General features: G+C 40.2%; 2 protein-coding genes, 1 long non-coding RNA gene and 1 other non-coding gene across 5 annotated transcripts in view; 2 read left to right on the top strand and 2 right to left on the bottom strand.

Annotated features, from left to right (window-relative positions):
• The window catches only part of LOC134675367 (disintegrin and metalloproteinase domain-containing protein adm-2-like), a 51,960-nt gene that overhangs the window by 14,789 nt on the left and 16,171 nt on the right, over positions 1-21,000 (top strand). Inside the window, exons 5-7 of the mRNA XM_063533579.1 lie at positions 83-464; positions 968-1,108; positions 1,531-1,649. Of these exons, the coding sequence (XP_063389649.1) occupies positions 83-464; positions 968-1,108; positions 1,531-1,649 (642 nt within the window). The remainder of the gene's footprint in view (positions 1-82; positions 465-967; positions 1,109-1,530; positions 1,650-21,000) is intronic.
• LOC134675198 (putative nuclease HARBI1) lies at positions 3,219-6,212 on the top strand. 2 transcript variants are annotated; one of them, XM_063533407.1, is made up of 6 exons: positions 3,219-3,776; positions 4,115-4,245; positions 4,584-4,782; positions 5,170-5,314; positions 5,466-5,712; positions 6,036-6,212. In XM_063533407.1, exons 1-6 carry the CDS (start codon positions 3,552-3,554, stop codon positions 6,190-6,192), a joined length of 1,104 nt encoding a protein of 367 aa, XP_063389477.1. In that variant the 5' UTR covers positions 3,219-3,551; the 3' UTR covers positions 6,193-6,212. The 2 variants fall into 2 exon arrangements, with proteins under 2 accessions (XP_063389477.1, XP_063389478.1); XM_063533408.1 differs by lacking the exon at positions 4,115-4,245 and having other exon boundaries at positions 3,637-3,776.
• On the bottom strand, positions 7,439-14,329 carry LOC134675300 (uncharacterized). Its single transcript, XR_010099729.1, has 2 exons — positions 14,174-14,329; positions 7,439-7,657 (listed from the first exon to the last, which is right to left on the bottom strand). It is a non-coding gene; the product is annotated as an uncharacterized LOC134675300 (long non-coding RNA).
• Positions 9,551-9,622, bottom strand: Trnaa-ggc (transfer RNA alanine (anticodon GGC)). The gene has a single exon. It is a non-coding gene; the product is annotated as a tRNA-Ala (tRNA).

Below are 21,000 nucleotides of genomic sequence, written 5' to 3'. Positions count from 1 at the left end.
ATGTGTCATAATTTCATAGAAGTTTAAGGCGAACGTTTTGTTTGAAAATTGGACGATCGCCAACAAATATTTTTATCTACAGCAACATACCGAAGAGACTCTTCGACTCACCAACTTGCGGAAACGGGTTCCTGGAAGAGAGCGAGGAATGCGATTGCGGGACAACACCCGGAGCCTTCTCCCCTGGAGACGAGGATCACAACGCCTGCACAGCTTGTTGCAAGCCTGACTGCACGCTGCGAGCTAACGCCACGTGCGGCCACGGGCAGTGCTGTGATATAAAGGTACTTATCTTTTCAAACAGTTCCTTGAAAGCGAGGAATGTCATTGCGGAACAACACCCGAAACCCGGAGCCTTCTCCCCTGGAGACGGGGATCACAATGCGTGCACCGCGTGCTGCAAGCCTGACTGTACCCTGCGGGCTAACGCCACGTGCGGTCACGGGCAGTGCTGCGATATAAAGGTACTTCTCTTTTCAAACAGTTCCTAGAAAGCGAGGAATGCCATTGCGGAACAGCACCCGGAGCCTTCTCCCCTGGAGACGGGGACCACCGTGTGCTGCAAGCCTGACTGCACCCTGCGGGCTAACGCCACTTGTGGCCACGGGCAGTGCTGCGATATGAAGATCCTTCTCTTCTCTAAAAGCATACCTGTTTGCTTAACGTCCTATTTGTTATGTTTCAAAGGTGTCTCCGGTAGCATGCAGCCTTGTAGGTATATAAAGCCCGATTTTGACTGCTTTTGGGCCCTATTTCGCTGCGATTTCATAGCCCGAGTCCTTGCCTCATCCAGTTGAGAGTTGACAAATTTAGTAGTAAGTAGGTAGTTAGTTCTGTCATTTTTGTGCCGCGAAAAAAGAGTGCGGAAACTCTCCTGAAATCCTTCGCGGTTTGTGTCCGGTGGCTTTCGTTCACGCCCTTAAACTAAGGGTATTTTTGCTGATTTCCGCCATTGCATTAATTTCAGACATGTCGTCCCAAGGCGCCTGGCAAGGAATGTCGTGCCGCGAACAGCGAGTGTGACTTGCCGGAGTTCTGTGACGGGAGCTCTCCATTGTGTCCGCTAGACGTGCATAAGATGGACGCCACGCCTTGTCGGAAGGGACAGGTAAAAACCGCGCGTCACATTCGCATACAATTAGATACGGCTCTTCAAGTGACCTAGAAGCAGTGACGGATTTGCCCTAGGCTCAGTAGGCCCCGGCCTACGGCGGCAAATTGTGACAAAAAATTCGTTGATGATAACAAGAAATAACTCAAAATGTAGTAGTCAATATGATGGGTGCTGAGAAAGGGGCGGCTACAGAGCCTGGGGCCTAAAGCGGCAAAGACTGCAAATTCGCCACTGCCTAGAAGTTTAACACTTGACTCTTGCTTGAGTGTTCTTAAACCACGAAAAAGAATTATTTAACTATTTACGGCTTTTTGAGATTCCAAAAACTGTTGATTTCTATTGCGTTTCGCTTTTGGTGTCAAAAGTTTACCGGCTTTCTCAAAAGTTGTCCTAACTGAAGCTTATTTATTTCTCAGGCGTACTGCGTGCGAGGTTCGTGCCGCACACACACGGACCAGTGCCGGCTGCTGTGGGGGATCACGGGAGAACGATCTGACGACGCGTGCTATAACGAGCACAACGTTTACGCTAACGAGTAAGGCCACTAAGGCCCACTTTCACCATTCCACTAACCCAGGGTTAACCGGTTAATCCTGGAGTTCCCATGGTTACCAGTACAATTTGACACTGGGTTAACGGTTTAACCGCTTACCCCGGGTTAGTGGGATGGTGCAAGTGGCCCTAAATACCCAAGGTTTAATCAGAGATACCGTTCATCTATTAGCCTCTATCATTCAAATATGCAGAGCGATAGAGTTTCGCCGTAGGCCCCTAGAAGCAACAGACAGACAGCCCAGAACTACGCATTCATTTGTAGACTCTGATTTCACGCTATGAAATCTGTAGGCTTAGCAAGGTTTTATCATATCGCGCGTGGAATCGACTGTCGTCATTTAACGATAGTCGTAATTTTATCGTTTTGCTGAACATGGCTACAGGCTACGATAAGAATACCACGTCGATATTGTATGACGTTATCGACTATCATTCGTAAGTCACCACGATTGTCAATGCCTAGAGTTTATGAAAAATCCATTCAATGGCTGGCTTTATTAAAATGTCGGACGTGTGTCGGACGAAGTTCGAAAACGAATAGTTAGTTTTATTATTACACTTCCAAATTGGAAAATGTTTAAATGAGTGGCAGCTTTATACAAATTGACAAGGCCCCTACGTTTTCTGTTCTCTTTGACGGCGCAGCAACTAGTATAATTTATCTCTCCTCGCTCTTTTAAAATGCCATTTGTCAAAAAAGGACAACTATACTGTTGACAAGGTGAACTTCAAATCAAGTGTTGTCTTTTTAGGGTTCCGTACCCAAAGGGTAAAACGGGACCCTATTACTAAGACTTCGCTGTCCGTCCGTCCGTCCGTCCGTCCGTCTGTCACCAGGCTGTATCTCACGAACCGTGATAGCTAGACAGTTGAAATTTTCACAGATGATGTATTTCTGATGCCGCTATAACAACAAATACTAAAAACAGAATAAAATAAAGATTTAAGTGGGGCTCCCATACAGCAAACGTGATTTTTGACCAAAGTTAAGCAACGTCGGGCGTGGTCAGTACTTGGATGGGTGACCGTTTTCTTTTTGCATTTTTTTCCGTTTTTTTTTGCTTTATGGTACGGAACCCTTCGTGCGCGAGTCCGACTCGCACTTGCCCGGTTTTTTGATGCATGTGGGCTTAGCAAGGCTGTATATATCACGCGATACGGTGATAATTATGTTAATAAAACCGGGCAAGTGCGAGTCGGACTCGCGCACGAAGGGTTCCGTACCACAATGAAAAAAAAAAACAAAAATAAGCAAAAAAAGAACGGTCACCCATCCAAGTACTGACCCCTCCCGACGTTGCTTAACTTTGATCAAAAATCACGTTTGTTGTATGGAAGCCCCATTTAAATCTTTATTTTATTCTGTTTTTAGTATTTGTTGTTATAGCGGCAACAGAAATACATCATCTGTTAAAATTTCAACTGTCTAGCTATCACGGTTCGTGAGATACAGCCTGGTGACAGACGGACGGACGGACGGACAGCGAAGTGTTAGTAATAGGGTCCCGTTTTACCCTTTGGGTACGGAACCCTAAAAACGGTAGTCACTCTTGATTTTATCATCCTTACTATGGTTGCAGACGATATATGGAGTTATCTACATTTGACAGCGGTAGATGATAGAAGACAATTTGCATAACATGGTCGTTGGATAACATGTGGATAATTTGACAGATTGTCCCATTTTGACAGTTCAACTTAGTTAGTTTTATCTAAGTGCCTCTTAGGTCACGACAAGCCTTGTCGTGGATGCAGAGCTTTTGAAAAAACCTATTCTAAGATATAAATTACCAGTAAGTATCAGTTTTTCTATGTTTTTATTAAGAGTTAATAGTTAAAACGTTCCGCTGCATATAATATTGTCAATATTTTCTTCGCAGGGATGTCGAGATTTTTTTTCTACCAGCACGCGGCTGCTGCGGAGGAAAAAGAAAGAAGAAAGATTCAGCGCCGAACTCTAAGGGATGCCGCAAACCCCTTCGATATGCCGGATGAAGAGTTCCGGCATATATATAGATTTCGGAAGGAGGTGGTTTTTTACTTATGTGGAGAACTGAACGTGGACCTTCAGCCTCACAATGGTGATGGATTGCCAACTCACTTTAAGGTGAGCTATAATATTGCAGTGTTCCTCGTATAGTTAATAGAGTTAGACCAAGATAAGACTGCAATAATTTTGATAGCACACTCAGTGCAAGTGTTGTTTTCAACGTGAAACTTCTAAGAAATTATGACCATGCTACTAAATTCTACTATATATATTTAAAATCCAAAAGTTTGTATGTGAAGATGACGCACAATCACACAAAATTAGCTGATACATATTTGGGTGCAATTGTTGTTTATAACAAAGGTTACTAAAGCTAATTTTTACCTTAAAATGTATTGCTTAAGGGGGAAAATGTACTTACTTAAATAATTAAAAGCCTAATTTATTTGTTTTAGGTTCTAACAGCGTTACATCTGCTGGCTGATGGAAATTACCAACGTGGGACTGGTCAGGACCATGGTTTATGCATTGGTCAAACAACCGTAAGCCGGTATCTCGATCAATTTGTAGACGCTGTCAACAGAAGGTATGTTCATTTGAGCACTGAAAAACTACATAAAAAACTGTTGGTTCTGTGATGTTCTACTTAAACATACTTTCTTATTCCTCGAGCCAAATATATACAGGTGGTGAATGATAGGTTTTCTATGTATGAGAATATATATATAGAGAATAAGGCTAGGGCTATCTTAGCAGTTTTGCCTTTTTTGAATTTATAAGTAAGAGTGTGGCTGTATTGTGCAATGAGATAGGTATTATTTGATAGTTAGGTATAAGTTTACTTACATTGGATACATAATTTGGAAATACACTATTAGCTAGGTATGACTAAGGTTAAGTTCTAAAACATGCCAATTTTTACAGACTTAAAGACCAATGGATAATATTTCCTGGAAATGAACGGTCCCGGCGATCAGTTGCCACAGGATTTGAGGAGGCATACCGTCTGCCAAATATCTTGGGTGCAGTAGACTGCACCCAAGTGAAGATATTTCCTCCACCTCTGCCTCATGGAGTGCAGTATCTAAACCGCAAAGGCGTTCATGCTCTTAATGTACAGCTAGTAAGTTTTAATTATAGTTACAAATAAAAATATTTCAATATTAATCATAAAATCCTCCTAACGGGCAACAATATAAGTATATTATAATTAATTAATAAAATATAATCTCTATGGGACAATCTTACACAGATGTAATCTAGATAGATCCAGATAATTCATTAAAATTAATATCTATGTTACTACTTAGTTGTCACTAATACTCAATTAAGAAAAAATAAAATAAAATAAAAAATCATAAGCATTTATTGCAAACATATTAAGTACTTACATAATATTAGGTAGGTAGGTACTTATACATAATATGGACCCTGCAAGGGCACAGCAATCTTATAAATAAATAACAAACTAAGTACTACAAATATAAAAATCATACCTCATACTTTTCAGGTTGCAGATGTCAACTGCAAAATCTTGGCAGTGAACGCAAGGTTTCCCGGCCGAGTGCATGACTCGTTCATATTTAACAATTCTTCCATTAAGGACGAATTAAGAAGATTGTACAACGGCCACATTGGGGATTATTTCCTTTTGGGTAAGCAGAAAATTGTGCGTGTATCTGTCTGTACTTCGATCATATCTTAGTGAATATACCTATTATAAAACATAATTAAGTAAAAGGGAAGTTTCGTTAATTGTTCGGATGCTTAACTGTTGTGTAGTTAACCAAATAATTATAATTTCAGGTGACTCGGGGTATGCTCTCGAGCCATGGCTCATGACGCCAGTGCTGAATCCTGCCCAGGGAAGCCCAGAAGCAAGGTACACTGCCTGGCACTGTCGTGTGCGCAACATAATTGAGCGGACCAATGGGTACCTCAAAAATGTGTTCCGGTGCCTGGGTCACGACCGCGTCTTACACTACAGCCCAGCGAAGGCATCGTCGATGATAAATGTATGTTGCGTATTATACAACATAATGCAATATTACAGGTAAGTGTGCTTAACATTAATAATTTGTCCTTACATAAACGTATTGTTTAAATAAATAAATAAAGATAAGAGCAAATATAATATATTTCATTGTTCACTGAGTGATTGAAGAAAATTCCATGTTGTTGTGCAAAGAGAATTTGAAATAGATGAATATTGTCATAGTAAATTATGTAGTCAGTAAATTTACTGCCATCTTTCGACACAAATGTCCTAGTAGTTTCAGGGCTCACTCAATATTTGCTCGCGACCTACCAATGGGTCTCGACTAATAGTTCCGGAAATGCTGTACTTAGATACTGATTTTCTCATTTTTCTTGCAGAGATCTTCCCGTGGAAATCCTAGAAGAAATTGAAGAAGGGGCTCCTCAAGAACTTCCTCATCGTCATGCCCAAAACGGACTCTTATTAAGAGTGGCGCAGGAAAAGCGTGCGCGGCTAATAAATACATATTTTGCTTATTACTATGTTTTATTATGATACAAATACCTACCTCATATGTCTTGCTATGCTCAAGCAGAGATTAGTAAATATTATAGACGGTATTCTGGCTTTCCGCCGAAGTATGCATGCATTCTTTTAAACTTCTCACTTACTCACAAAATCTCACTAGATGGCGTCCCTAAATAAGGATATGCCTTAAATACTTTTTCATTTCTCATGTCCTGAAAGAGGGTCATTTTTGTTCTAAATATACGATTTTTTTTCGAAATTTTAAGATAAGCAATTGAGATTTGGTTTTAAAGGGGATCCAGACTCATTTATTAATAATTATATAAGATAGCTAAAGCTAAAAAATTTAAATACCTATCAAAATTTTGCGCCCTTGGTAGGGTCATAGGGTGCCCAATATTTAATGCCGATTGCTATGGCCAATCTTTGCGCGAGGGTCACTTGTCGCCTCCCTTAGGCGTTTGCTGAGCGGCCTGAGCGCCTTGTGGAGCCCCTGAGCCCCCCTACCCCACGGACCTAAGGTAGAAGTACTAGTGCTCGACGCTGCACTATATATTATTCGTTCACTTTATGTCAAAGTAATATAGGTTAGATTTGAACGGCGAAGATTTTTCTGTATTCAAATTTAATCCTTGTCACTTTGACATAAAGTGCCCATGTCGAATACTAGTGCAGCGTCGAGCACTAGTCTACCGTAGTGTCTCGGACATAATAGCGCACTATTATATGACATTAGTGCCTTTCGTCACTTGGTTAACAATCTACTTTCCTTCCTTTCTTCCTCCCTTGAATGCAAATATGAACCGGTTTCACGTAAACCGGCCTAGTAGCGCCCTCTATATTGCCTTATTGTAGTAACCTTTTCAAAACCTTACAACTTTAAATAGAAGGGAGGTTCTGTGAACTGTAGAACCTAAACCACCACCATAGCACGTAAGAATGTACCTACATCACCAAGGTATCTCAAATGAAATTTGGCTACTTGTTCTCCATTAAGAATTAAATATCTAAATAGGTAAGTATAAGCTTAGAGCATTTAGTAACTTGAGACGGCATCGCTGTCTTTTTCTGTACGAAACAGTCTGCCGATTTTTGCGGGGGAGGGGACGTCAAATGTATTGCATGATTTGTATGTAATGTACAAATAGCCATGTCAGTTTATACAAAAGTTTGCAAAATTGTGCGTTTTTCGGTAGAGGGGTAAGCTCTCAATGGCGACTCCAGTTATCAAATGCTCTAAGGGTATAAGGGACTAATAAGATAAACTCTCTGATATTAGAATTGAGTTATTTAAGAATTATAAATATATAATTTTTTCGTATTAGTAGCTAAAAACACAATTGTATACTTGAGTGTAGACAAACATAACGCCTTACATGAAGAAGTGTGAAAGAATGAAGTCACATTAATTAACTACTATTAATCATCTTCCTCTTCCATTATTTCAGTATCCTCCAAGTTTTCTATGTTCTCCGTCTCCTCCAAAAGATTACTGAAACAATATTAACAAAATATGTAAAAAGTAATGAAATAAACGCATTTGTATTTGTATTTGTAATATAATTATTATAATAATTAAGAAGTAGTTCCTTTATTCTATGTATGAGATATTAACTATAGTTCGTTATTTTTAGCATTAGAAAGAACTTGAAAGAAGGTAAGCGATCTTGACATGTCTTCTAAATTAAAAACGCTTACTATAGAGCCATATCAAGACAAGTCTGCTACTAATTTTAATAGCACATCGTTACAGACTTGTCTAGGTCAGTGGGATTACTTTTAAAGTCACATCCATCTATGTAAATTGGATCTCTCTGACAAATACTCAAAAATTATCGAATGAGGATAAACCAAAACATGTCACTAGATACTGTCATGGTAAATTAATGTACTGTAGATTTACTGCCATCTTTCTACAGAAAATTCAAACTGTTAGAACGCTATTTACTTGACTTTGATCCTTATTTTTTCACTGATATGTGTTAATTTGTTAAATATCAAAATTAAGGTTATGGCGCCAACGCTCGAAAAGATTGCACCATATCTTTGGTCTAGTGTCGAGTAGATGGCGTTAATATTAATATTTAACAGCTTAATACATATCAGTGAATGAATAAGGATCAAAGTCAAATAAATGGCGTTCTAACAGTTTGAATTTACTGTCGAAAAATGGCAGCAAATTTACTGTGGCTACATAATTTACTTTGACAATTCGCCTCTATTTCAAATTCTCTTTGCTATATATAACAAACCCAAAGGAACAAAAACGCAGAATACAGACTTGTTTGGTGACTAACGGTCTGGAACCATTTATTATCTGTGGATCTGAGGAATCTTGAGTAATTCAGGCGTTAATAATATTGTATCCCAAAGGCTCTCATAAACTGAAATAAGGTCTTGCTCCTTGGCAAGGTCAACATTAAAATACTTTATCTATATAAGGACTGGCGTTATGGCCCTTATGGGCACTAAAAATGGTACTAGTCCAGCGGTGTCACTCACGAATTCGTGCAGCCTAACGCAACTAGTTGCGACCAATCGCGCGCGTGATGCAAACTCATCAACCAATTGCGCGCGTGATGCGATCATCAACCAATCGCGTTGTAGCGGTGTCACACCGCTGTACTGTCCCCATTCTTATTGCCCGTAAGGCCAGTCCTTAAATATATACATCAATGGGTCAGAGAATGAGCCTTTAAGTAGATAGTTAGTTCAACGTCAGGGTAACGCGTGTTTGTCCATTCGTTCCCGTGTTACTACTACTGCATAGTACATACATACATACATACATAAAAATTAAACAGTAGACTGTACTCCTCATACTGACCAACATTTGTTCAGCGACTTTTAAAAATAACTTGTGGTTTGATTTTGAATACATTTTAAAGTTTATTCTAAGACGCAATGTGTTGCGAATTTTGTAATGTTTTAAGGCGTGACAAGCAACGTCAATCACAATGATATGGCGTGGCAATGGCGTCCATTGAAGATAATATTTATTTTGTATGAAAAATAGGGAGTCTAAATACTTCATAATTTTTAAAAGTTGTTGAACAAAATTGTCACCGTTTGAGGAGTACAATCTACGTTTTAATTATTTGCTCGTGTTACAGGCCACACCCGGTAATTGGCTTGACTATTATGGTATTACCAAACACTGATACACCGCACACTAATGAGGAGCTATTTTGGTTACTTAAATATGATTAATAAGTATAATGAAACAGATTAGTAATAATAAAATTGCCGTACAAATATATCACAGCCAAGAGATCGAGATAAATAAAATTGTAGCCCAAACGTTAAATATTTTTTCCTTTTTTATTGTTGGACGTATACCACATTACAATCTATGTATAAATTGTATGTACAGATGTCAATACTCTGGTCAACGTGGGACTCGAACCCACATTTTTGGATCGCCGGTCCAATGCGTTACCAATTCCGGTAGCTGACCATGACCATCCGCCATTCAACGCGAATTCAACCATTGCGAAGAAAACTATTTAACCACTGTGAGAATGTCACTAGCGCCATCTGCATTTCAGGTTTACAACGTTTACCAACTCTGTACTGGAGTCAGTTACGGATCGCTGCCATATATGACCCAAAATTTTTTTATTAAGCTATGAGCTTCATCACATATGATCTCTGAGTAATTCTAAGCATTTCTAGCCTCGGAGGCGATAAGAAGCGTGCGTCTAGTCGAGGAGGGCGGAGTACAAAGATGGCCGCCACCCGTCATCATACAAAAAAATCTATTCTGGTCTTGGTGGCTACTAGGGCAAGTTTGGTATCATTTTCGTATAAACCGAAGACGTGGAATTCATTGCTGATATTTGTTTTTTTTCAGTTTCATAGTAATTTTGCAAGAAAAACGTAAAAAGATAAAAATTTGGGATGGAGGTTTTTTTACTTTGAGAGCTAATAACTTTTGTATAGTGGCCAAAAGTATCATACAAAAAATACTATAATAAAGCGCAATTCATGCAGCTTCTAAACATGTACATGTTTAGTAATATCCTACTGCAAAAAGATGGTGAAAAAATAATTAAATGACCGCAGCGCGGGTAGTTGGACTCTCGCTAGGCGGCGTTTATCTTATAAAATAGTCGAGTACGAGTATCTACTTAGGTAACTAAGCTTACTTTGCTAGATGTTATGATGACGAATAAAATGCTTTCTGTATATTTAATGTCCGCAGTTTCCAGTACACAGACATAATTCTGGTATAGGTTAAAAAAATACACACAGGTATCCCCATGTCTAAAGAGGAGGGCGGCTCGCTTAACAAATAAGATCATGTACAACCGCAATTTCAGGTTGGGTTAGGTTAGGTTAGGTAGGTTCGGGGCTTCGTTGGTTTGTCACCAAGTCATACTTGCATAACCTATATTAGTATGACAAATATAAATAGCTGTTATGATTTCTAAATGTAAGCTCTCCGCATAATAGTTATTTGTTTTACAAGGGGGCAAAGTTGTTGTTTAACCGCTCGTGCTAATATTGATACCCGATCAAGCGAAAGATTTCAAAATTGAACCACGAGCGTAGTGAGTGGTTCGAAAAATGGAATCTTGAGCGTTGTAAGGGTTTCAAAGAACGAGGGTTAAACAAAATTTGCCGCCGAGTGAAACACAGAATTTTTCACCACACCAACCTGAAGCAAATATTAAATCCAAATGAATGTTATGTGCAGGTTGAAGTTATTTATTAAAAACAACAAGTAAGTACCTATAAAATTACTTAAAGTGAGTTATAGCATGAAAATTATCGTGAAAATAAATATTTTGCCTCTTCCTAAGTAGTACAATTTCTCTCATAAATAGTGTTTTAATATTATCAGCAAAAATAAGAGCGCTATTTTATTAGAATAATTTCATTTATAATAGTTATTTCTCGGACCCAATTTTGGACCCGGGTATATCCTTAAACTACGTTCAAAAGAGGGGTATGGGCACTGTAAATGTCATCTCGCTTTGTGTGGTAGGGCACAGCACAGCGGATGTCATTCCAGATCTATCCGAGCAGAGCCCAACTGGGGAACTACGTACTTACCTCCACCTTACAGAAAACACCGGTCAAATAACACTAGGCCCCACTCAAATCGTTGCAAGTGCATTAAAATTAAAGTGCATAAAATTATGTCTGTATGATGAATTATGTATGGATGAAAGTATTTTATTCGTTATCATAAAATCTAGCAAAGTAAGCATACCTACGTAGATACTCGTACTCGATCATTTTGTAAGATAAACGACGGTCCGCAAGATAAACGAAAGTCCAACTACCCGCGCTGCGGTCATTTAATAATTTTTTCACCATCTTTTTGCAGTAGGATATTACTCAACGTGTATATGTTTAGAATCTGCATGAATTACGCTTGATTATAGTATTTTTTATATGATATTTTTGGCCACTATACAAAAGTTATTAGCTCTCAAAGCAAATATCTCCATCCTAAATTTTCATATTTTTATGTTTTTCTTGTAAAATTAATATGAAGCTGAAAAAAACAAATATCAGCAATGAATTCTACGTCTCCGGTTTATACGAAAATAATAAGTAAGTAAGTAAGTAAAGTAAATATTATAGGACATTCTTACACAGATTGACTAAGTCCCACAGTAAGCTCAAGAAGGCTTGTGTTGTGGGTACTCAGACAACGATATATATAATATACAAATACTTAAATACATAGAAAACACCCATGACTCAGGAACAGATATCTGTATCATCATACAAATAAATGCCCTTACTGGGATTCGAACCCAGGACCATCGGCTTCGCAGGCAGGGTCACTACCCACTAGGCCAGACCGGTCGAAAATGATACCAAACTTGCCCTAGTAGCCACCAGGACCAGAACAGATTTTTTTGAATGATGACGGGTGGCGGCCATCTTTGTACCCCCCTTCCCTTATTGCCTCCCAGGCTTGAAATGCTTAGAATTACTCAAAGATCATATGTGATGAAGCTCATAGCTTAATAAAATTTTTTTGGGTCAACTTCATAACTGACTCCGCTATGAGGACATGCGTTAGCGCATGACTTACCTCCCGGCCCCACAGCATATGGTTGTGTTGATCATCGTTGACTTTTTCATTATGAGATTGACATTTATACATACAATTTATAAAATTTTAGTCATTCAATGAAATGCATGTTAATTATAAGTTCCATAAGGTTTCATTCATTCCTTTCATACCCTCTTCTCGGACGTTGGTTCTTGTGTTATTTAGTTAAGCTGTATTGTGCGATATGAGCAATCCTGAAATGTAGATTTCGGAATTGCTCATATATTTATAAAATAGTCAAAACATAAATAAGGTCAGATGGGGTAAGCGAAATATCGGGGCAAGAGAAATACTTGCAGGGAATGGTACGTCAAGTATGGATTATGCATTCTTACTTCCAAGCTTGTGCTAAATTAGCGTGGTGGTCAGAGTCTACTGTTTTTCTTGTCCCCAGTAAAACAAACAATGTTTCTCTTACCCCACCTGACCTTAAAGAATAGAATGATTAGTTCGTAATAAATTAATTACTCTTAAAATATTGTTATGCTCATGCTGCAGATGGTTAAACCGTGCTGTAGAAGGTGCCGGTTCCGTAGTGCGGTTACGGGGCGGACGGGCAGGCTGCGTGGGTTGTTGTAGTTGCAGTAGCGTGGGGTATGGATGTACGCCAGCGGGGCGCGGATCCACGTACATCGAGCTGTGTACTTGTCGTGCAGGAAGGGCGAGACGTGCGGGTTGGGCGGTTACGGCTGGACGAGCATAGGGGACGGGACGGGCGGCAAGAGACGGACGGGAAGGACGTTCGGGTAGTCCAGGACTTAAGGGCAGTACAGAAAGCGTGGAGTATGCAGGGCTGGCTGAAGGAGACGAGGGCAAATGAGAGGCGGAGTAGTGGGGTTGTTCGCTGAGCACGGGCCTAGTAAGTGTGGCGGTGGTGGAGGTTGGAACAACAACGAAATTTTCAGTAGTAGCAGCAAACGTGCTGCTAGCCACACTGTTCCCAGCACCCGAAAACTCAGCATAGTCGGAAAAAAAGCAAAAAAAAAACGGTCACCCATCCAAGTACTGACCACGCCCGACGTTGCTTAACTTCGGTCAAAAATCACGTTTGTTGTATGGGAGCCCCATTTAAATCTTTATTTTATTCTATTTTTAGTATTTGTTGTTATAGCGGCAACAGAAATACATCATCTGTGAAAATTTCAACTGTCTAGCTATCACGGTTCGTGAGATACAGACTGGTGACAGACGGACGGACGGACGGACGGACAGCGAAGTCTTAGTAATAGGGTCCCGTTTTACCCTTTGGGTACGGAACCCTAAAAAGCAAAACGTTGTTAAAACTTTTACCCGACTACGGTTTTTTTTTTCATAAATAAAGCAGCTCTTCCTTTTCCAAAGTCAGTTAAATGTTATTTTGTACTCTATGTCACCCCAGAGTTGCGCCATAAAAATTAATATTGGGTTGGGAGCCGCCCCTTTGGGGAATAAAATAGCAAAATGTTTCACTATACCAACCCCAAGCAAATGTTAAATGTAAAATATCAAACAAAATCAAACCAAACCCAAATGAATGTTATTAAATGTCAATTACCTCCATGTGTTACTAAGCGCCACTTGCACCCACTAACCCGGGGTTAACCGGTTAACCCAGTGTCAAATTCTACTGGTATCCATGATAACTCCAGGTTTAACCGGTTAACCTCGGGATAGTAAATGATGCATGTGGCCCTTATAGGGCACTTAATGTACAACAGAAGGACAATTTTCTTGTCAGCTGTTGCCATAGCATCAAGTGAATTAACATTTTAAAACTATTATTATTTTTATATATTTTTTTCAACTCAAGTTAGGTTGTTTAAAATATGAATATAAAAGTAAAATATAAAAAAGTTACAAAACAATAAAAATACATAGTAAACACATTATAAAAAACCTAACCTGACAGGTGAGCTTACTTATTTATCTATGGTTTAAAAAATGTGAACTTACATCTCCAATCCTTGACTCCGCCGGACCCACTCCCTCGGAGGTATCTTTTCCGATTGCAGTCAGGATTAGCTGTTCCTCCTGACTGACCATTGGTATTTCCACAGCATTGCCAGTCTGGGCCCGAGCCCCGTTGGCTGCAGCATTATTTGACCGAGCCTTTCGGCTCAAGTCACGCCATGTCTGACAGAAAAAATATAATTGACACATGCAATTTTAAATGACACCTTAAAATTAAGCAGCCAAATTATATTCCTATACCTGATTTTGAAATAATAATTATTATATTTTATAATGTATAACAATATGCCTTAGATATAATTAAGATGTTCATTTTACTTGCCATTATACTATACTTCCACATTATTAAGTTGTGATAATGATGGCACTATTTATATTATACAGATTGCACTGCAATTTCTAGAGATCCACCGGATATTTGGTATCCGGTATCCGGCCAAACAACTATCCATTCAATCTCTAGTAATTTCATTCAAAAATTAATTTAAATAATTATCATGTTTAGAAAGACTTCTTTGCAGACAAGTCACAGAGCGATCCTAGTTATGGGAATTATATTTACTTACCACTTTCCAAGCCTGGACAGATTTATCCGGCCCGTGCTCCCTGAGCGCCTGTGCGAGGGCCTCCCATTGCGCTTCATATCTTTGCGCTCCGAGAGGCCCATTGTATTCGCGGTTTGCATATCTCGTGTTACTCGCCATGTAATCCACCAGCATCCGTATTTGTACGGCATTTGATCGGCTGAAAAAAACAGTCAAATATTAAGTTAACGAATAAACCAACTGCACGAAACTATATTGTATAAATTACTGTTGTTTTGTGCAACTTACATTTTTGTTGTTTTTGTTGTTTTGTGCAACTTACATTTCTTCCTCTTCAAAAACACAGCAATGAAAATTAAATTGGGTGTTGTTTGTGTATGAAAGCCAAATAATTTTCAACTCTTTGTTGTCAAACAGAATAAAAACTTTTTAAACGGAAAAGGTTTGCTTGCACAGATACAAAAAGTCATAATAATCCGAGCAAATTATAATGTAAGCTAATATATATACGGATGTCACTCATTTAACCACCTTTCAAATTGGTAGTATAATAATAAAACTAGCTATTCACGTTCAAACTTCATCCGACACATGTCCGACAATTCAATAAGGCCGGAAAACTCTAGGCATAGAGAATCGTGGTCACTAATGAATGATTGTCGATAACTTTATACGATATCGACGTGATTTTCTTATCGTAGCCCGTTGCCATGTTCAGCAAAACGATATAATTACGACTATCGTTAGAAGACGACAGTCGATTCCACGCGCGATATGATAAAACCTTGCTAAGCCTACGTATGTGTGCGTAAAAACGTGTATGTGTGCTCTTTTAGGGATGTGAAAAGTCGATTTTAATCATGTTATATATCGATAAACGCTACACAGCGGAACGAAATAGCTATTAATTGAAGCTTCAATATCTTCGTTAAACATATACATAATTGAAATGCTAATGAATAATAAATATATCAGAATATAATAAAATATTTCAATTATATGCCCGGGGAGATGGGCCTCGTTAGCATTGTGCTGCAACCCGTCTAGGAGAAGGAAAACTCCAATATAAAACCCCCAAATCCAAGGTGTTAGCCGACCCGTGCCGAGGGATGCATAGCCAGAGGGTAGTACTGGCGTTGAACGGAGGGTGTCTGTGTTGGCGGTCACAGGACACAGTGGTGAACCGCCTTGCTTCTGTACAGGGCTCTGCTGTTGTGGACATTTAAATCCCTATTACTCGTGGGAACGCAATGGAGATTCAAAAAAATTATAATAATCATCCGAATGGCGGCGACGTGGTACGCCACCCGTCACGTCTCGTTTCTCGCGGGGGCGACAAGCGGCTTACGGAGAGCCGCTTTGCTACGCTGAATGTTGGAGGAGGAATGGAAGAGAAATTAAATGAGGTTTTGCAGATGATGGATGAGAGAAAAATTGATATTTTGTGTGTAAATGAGACGAAACGGAAAGGATGCGATACCACCATGCATGGAACCTACACGGCGTATTGGTCTGGGGTGCCTAGTTCGGATCGCGCCTGTCAGGGAGTTGGTGTTGTACTTTCCGCAAGAATGGCTGAGTGTGTGAGAGAATTTGAATGTGTGAATTCCAGACTGATGTGGATTAGACTGAAAGTGGGACTGATGCGCATATTTTTGGTAGGTGTTTACGCTCCGGTAGACCGGGGTGCGAGTATATCACAGCGCGTTCGGGATGAAAGGCAGATATTTTGGGATGAACTAAGAGAGGTTTTGAAAGTATGTAAGAGTAATGAAAGATTAATTTTGTTAGGTGACTTCAATGGCTGGGTAGGAATAAAAAGGGACGGATTTGAAAAGGTTCTTGGAATGCACGGTGACGAGAGAGTAAATGATAATGGGAGAAGTTTGTTAGAGATTTGCCAAGAGTGGAACCTTTGTGTAACAAACACGATGTTTGACCACAAATGCATACATTTATACACTCGAGAGGCGGAGAATGTAAGGAAAAGTATGATTGACTTTGTGATAGTAGATGAAAGAATTAGGAAGAATGTTATCGACTCCAGGGTATATCGAGGGTCGGGTATCCATACTGACCACTTCCTGGTAATGTGCCGATTAAGTGGATTGTTTAAAGGATGGCGACAAAGACCCCGTACAGTTACTGCCGATTTAAAAAGAATAAAAGTGGAGAATTTGCAAGAAGAAGGAGTAAAAGAGGAGCATAAGAGTAGATTAAAACCGAATTCGAAGCTATGAATGAGATTAGTGAGATAATTTTTGGAATAATTGGATCCGATCCAATAATGGAATCCAGTTGTGGAATAATTTTAAAAATAAAGTAGTAAGTGTGGCAAGTGAAGTATGTGGAGTATGTAAGAGGCACAAAGGAAAAAAGGAGATGTATGTTTGGTGGGATAAAGAAGTGCAAGAAGCAGTGTGTGAGAAGAAAAAGTTGTGGTTGGATTGGCTAGCCACAAGAGCTAACCAAAGAAATCACACTGCTTCATTTGACGAAGTCAGTGAAGCGAAAAAGAATTATAGAAGAATGAAAGTATCAGTAAAGGAATTAGTAGACAGAAAGAAAGTCGAACAGAAAGATAAAATGGAAGAAAGGCTCTCTCAAGATTTCCAGGCAAATATAAAGTTTTTCTGGAAGTCCGTTCGTTTGGCCAGGGGTAACACCCAGACTTTTGAGCTAAAATCAATAAAAGACAAGAATGGAAGATTAGTGAATGAGGAAGAATGCATCTTAAAAAGATGGAAAGAGTATTTTGAAAGTTTGTTTGATAGAGAGGAGACAAACACGCCAATTTCGGAGTTGAATGAAAGCATTGAAAACGTGTCGGAGAATGAAGATAGTATTAGCATGGATGAAATTGTGAAAGCGTTGAAAGGAATGAAATCAGGAAAGGCTGCGGGATATGATAAAGTTTCTGTCGAGATGCTGAAAGCTGGGCAAGGCATTGTAGCAAGTCAGTTGTATCGCCTTTTCAATATGTGCTTTAGAACCGGTCAAGTGCCCAGGGACTGGTGCAAGGCTGTCATTATACCTCTTTACAAAGGAAAGGGATCACAACTGGATTGCAAAAACTACAGAGGCATTAGCTTACTCAGCGTCGTCGGCAAATTGTATGCAAAGATATTGATTGAAAGGGTAGTGAAAGAAACCGATGAGAAAGTATGGGATGCACAAGCGGGATTCCGAAAGGGTATGGGATGTACGGACCAAGTCTTTTCCTTGCGATGCATAGCCGAAAAGTATTTGGCCAAAGGTCAAAAGATCTATTGCGCTTTCGTGGATCTGGAAAAGGCTTATGACAGAGTGGTGAGGAATGAACTTTGGTCGGTACTGTCGATGTATGGATTGAGCGGCCATCTCATTCAGGCACTGAAATCGCTCTATGAGGATTCTAGTGCTTGTGTGAGAGTAAACGGATCGTACACTGAGTGGTTTAGCATCGAGAAGGGTGTTAGGCAGCAGGGATGTGTAGCGTCACCGTGGCTGTTTAATCTGTTCATGGATAGTAGTTTGCATGATTTGAAAAATGATGAATGTGGGCTGAGAGTGGGTTATCCGTCAAATGTCTTCGTTACGCTGATGACCTGGTATTGCTAGCGTCATCGGGTGATGAGTTGCAGGAGATGGTGACTAGAATGCATGGGTCTTTTGAAAGGAAAGGAATGAAAATAAATGTAAGCAAGACGAAAGTAATGGTATCTGAAAAGGAAGAAAATATGACAAACTGTGAAATTTAGATTGGTCAAGAAAGAGTGGAACAAGTGAAAGAGTTTGTGTATCTGGGAACCTTGTTCACTAGGGACGGTACTTAAGCATGATGAAGACATTGAAAGGAGAGTGAATGCTGGGAATCGTGTGAATGGGGCACTTAACGCTTTTATGAGCAGCCAGAAGGTGTCGCAAAAAGCACGGTTGGCTGTTCATAGAGGGGTGTTGGTGCCTACACTTATGTATGGTAGCGAAAGTTGGGTATGGCAGAAGAAGCATCAGAGCCAAGTGAATGCAGTGGAAATGAGAGCGTTGAGAAGTGTGTGTGGTGTGAGATTGCAAGATAGAATTAGGAACAGTGTGATAAGGGAAAAGTGTGGACTGAATGTAGATGTAGTAACAAAAATTGAGAAACCCGCCAACGTGCCGCTCGCTCTGGCAGCCCTACACGCCGCCTGTCCGCCCGCTGATCGCAGCGTTAAGCTAAAGCCGTTTACACCAGACGAAGTGTTCCGCATTATCACCACCTATATAGCGAAAAAAACAACTCGGGACATTTACGACATCTTCGTGACACTGATCCATTCAGTAGCAGTCGATATGGCTCCAATACTCGCCTTTGTGTACAATAGATGCCTTAGCGAGGGCGTCTTTCCCGACCCACTGAAAGAAAGCCGAATATCACCGCTATACAAAGGGAAGGGAAAGAGGACCGATATCGATGCATATAGACCCGTAGCGATTATCCCGGTGATTGCCAAAATATTTGAGCACGGCCTAAGTTCTAGGTTGACCGACTTTCTCGTTACAACCAATGCTCTGTCTAATAGACAATACGCGTACCGGAAAGGGCGTTCGACAACCACGTTGACACGGGCCGTGGTCCGTCAGATACTGGAGGCCCGCGAGGATAAGAACCAAGTCGCCGTCCTCTGCTGCGACCTGTCCAAGGCGTTCGACGTCGCGGATCATAACCTCCTTACTGACAAACTACGGCACTATGGCTTAGGAGGTCCCGCGTTGGCGTTGATGGCGGACCTGCTACGGAACAGGAAACAGGTTGTTATGGCTGACAGTGGCCGCGTACGGTCTGACGCAGTGGTAACAAGTATGGGCGTTGCTCAAGGTTCGTCAGTATCGAATATACTCTTCTCTTTACTGTTGAATGACCTGCCCAATGCTATCGACTGTGGAGAGACCTTCATCTATGCTGACGATGTTGCGGTTGTTGTGCATGCCGCATCATATGAGGAGCTGGAAACAAAGCTGAATATGACGGCCGAAACAATAGCAAACTGGTTTAGTATCAATAGTCTCATACTAAACACTCAAAAAACTCATCTCATTAATTTTGTTCTTTCCGGACGCCAAATGAGATCGTTATCAGTGCTAGCTAAAGGTGATAAGATTGAGCAGGTCACTAACTCACCATTTTTGGGATTTAAGCTAGACAGTGGACTCACCTGGAGTTGTCACATAAATAAGGTGTGCAATAAACTCGCGACAGCATGTTTCGCGTTAAAACGACTTGCACGGGTCCTGCCGGTGGAAACGGTCCGTGCCTGCTATTTCGCTTCGGTACACGCGCACTTGCAGTACGGGGTTGAATTTTGGGCGGGGGCCGCGGAGTGGGAGAGAGTGTTTCGGCTTCAGAAGCGAGCAGTGGCCCATTTAAAAAAGCTACAAGTTACAGTTTACAAGCAGAAGTCTCTTTCAAACCCTATTTGTTAGAACGAGACTTCCGCTTGTAAATTGTAACTTGTAGCTTTATAAAATAAGCCACTGTACGTGCTATAGCGCGTGTCCCACAAACTGTTTCTGCGAAACCAATATTTAAAAGGTATTTTGACGCTACCTTCGCTATTATTATTACAAATAGCTGTGACCACACGAGGTGAATTGGAGTCCACCCCAATTAATAATGAGTTTCACCGAAGGTCCGAAACCCGAAGCGCGCGCGCCGGAAAATTACCCCTCATACCATCCAGACTTGCGAAATCAAAAAAACTCGCGCACGTCATGGGTCGCAAGGTTTATTATCACCTCCCAGGCGAAATAATTGCTGCTCCTAGTGCGTCAGTATTTAGAACAAAATTGAAAAACTGGCTTGTCGAGCAGGCCTTCTATAATCATAACGAGCTATTTTGCTTTAATATAGGATAAGATTATACATATCCTGTTGTACTGTATTTATTTTCTTGTGTTAAATTGTAAATTATGAATATTATTATACATTATGTACATATTATGTACTTAAGTGTTAAATGTATCGTGACATGTAATATGATATTACCAATAAATATGATTATGATTTTGGATTTCACGGGCCTATAAATCCCGGTCTTTTGATAGGCTTGCGTGGGGATATAGATCCAACACGTAGAGGCCCCTTGGAGAGCTTTAATGTCATGTAGAACGCCTGCTGGAACCCGTTCACAGGCGCAACAATAGACACCCATGAACCGGTCGCAGCAGGCATTGGGACTATTGTAGAAAAAATGAACAGTATTCCGGTCTATGGATTGATGTTTGGGTGGACAATGAGACTGGGCT

The sequence above is a fragment of the Cydia fagiglandana genome, chromosome 21 (assembly GCF_963556715.1).
Source record: "Cydia fagiglandana chromosome 21, ilCydFagi1.1, whole genome shotgun sequence".
NCBI lineage: Eukaryota > Metazoa > Arthropoda > Insecta > Lepidoptera > Tortricidae > Cydia > Cydia fagiglandana.
Note: the sequence above shows the minus strand (reverse complement) of the source record. Positions and strands in the feature narration are given on the sequence as shown.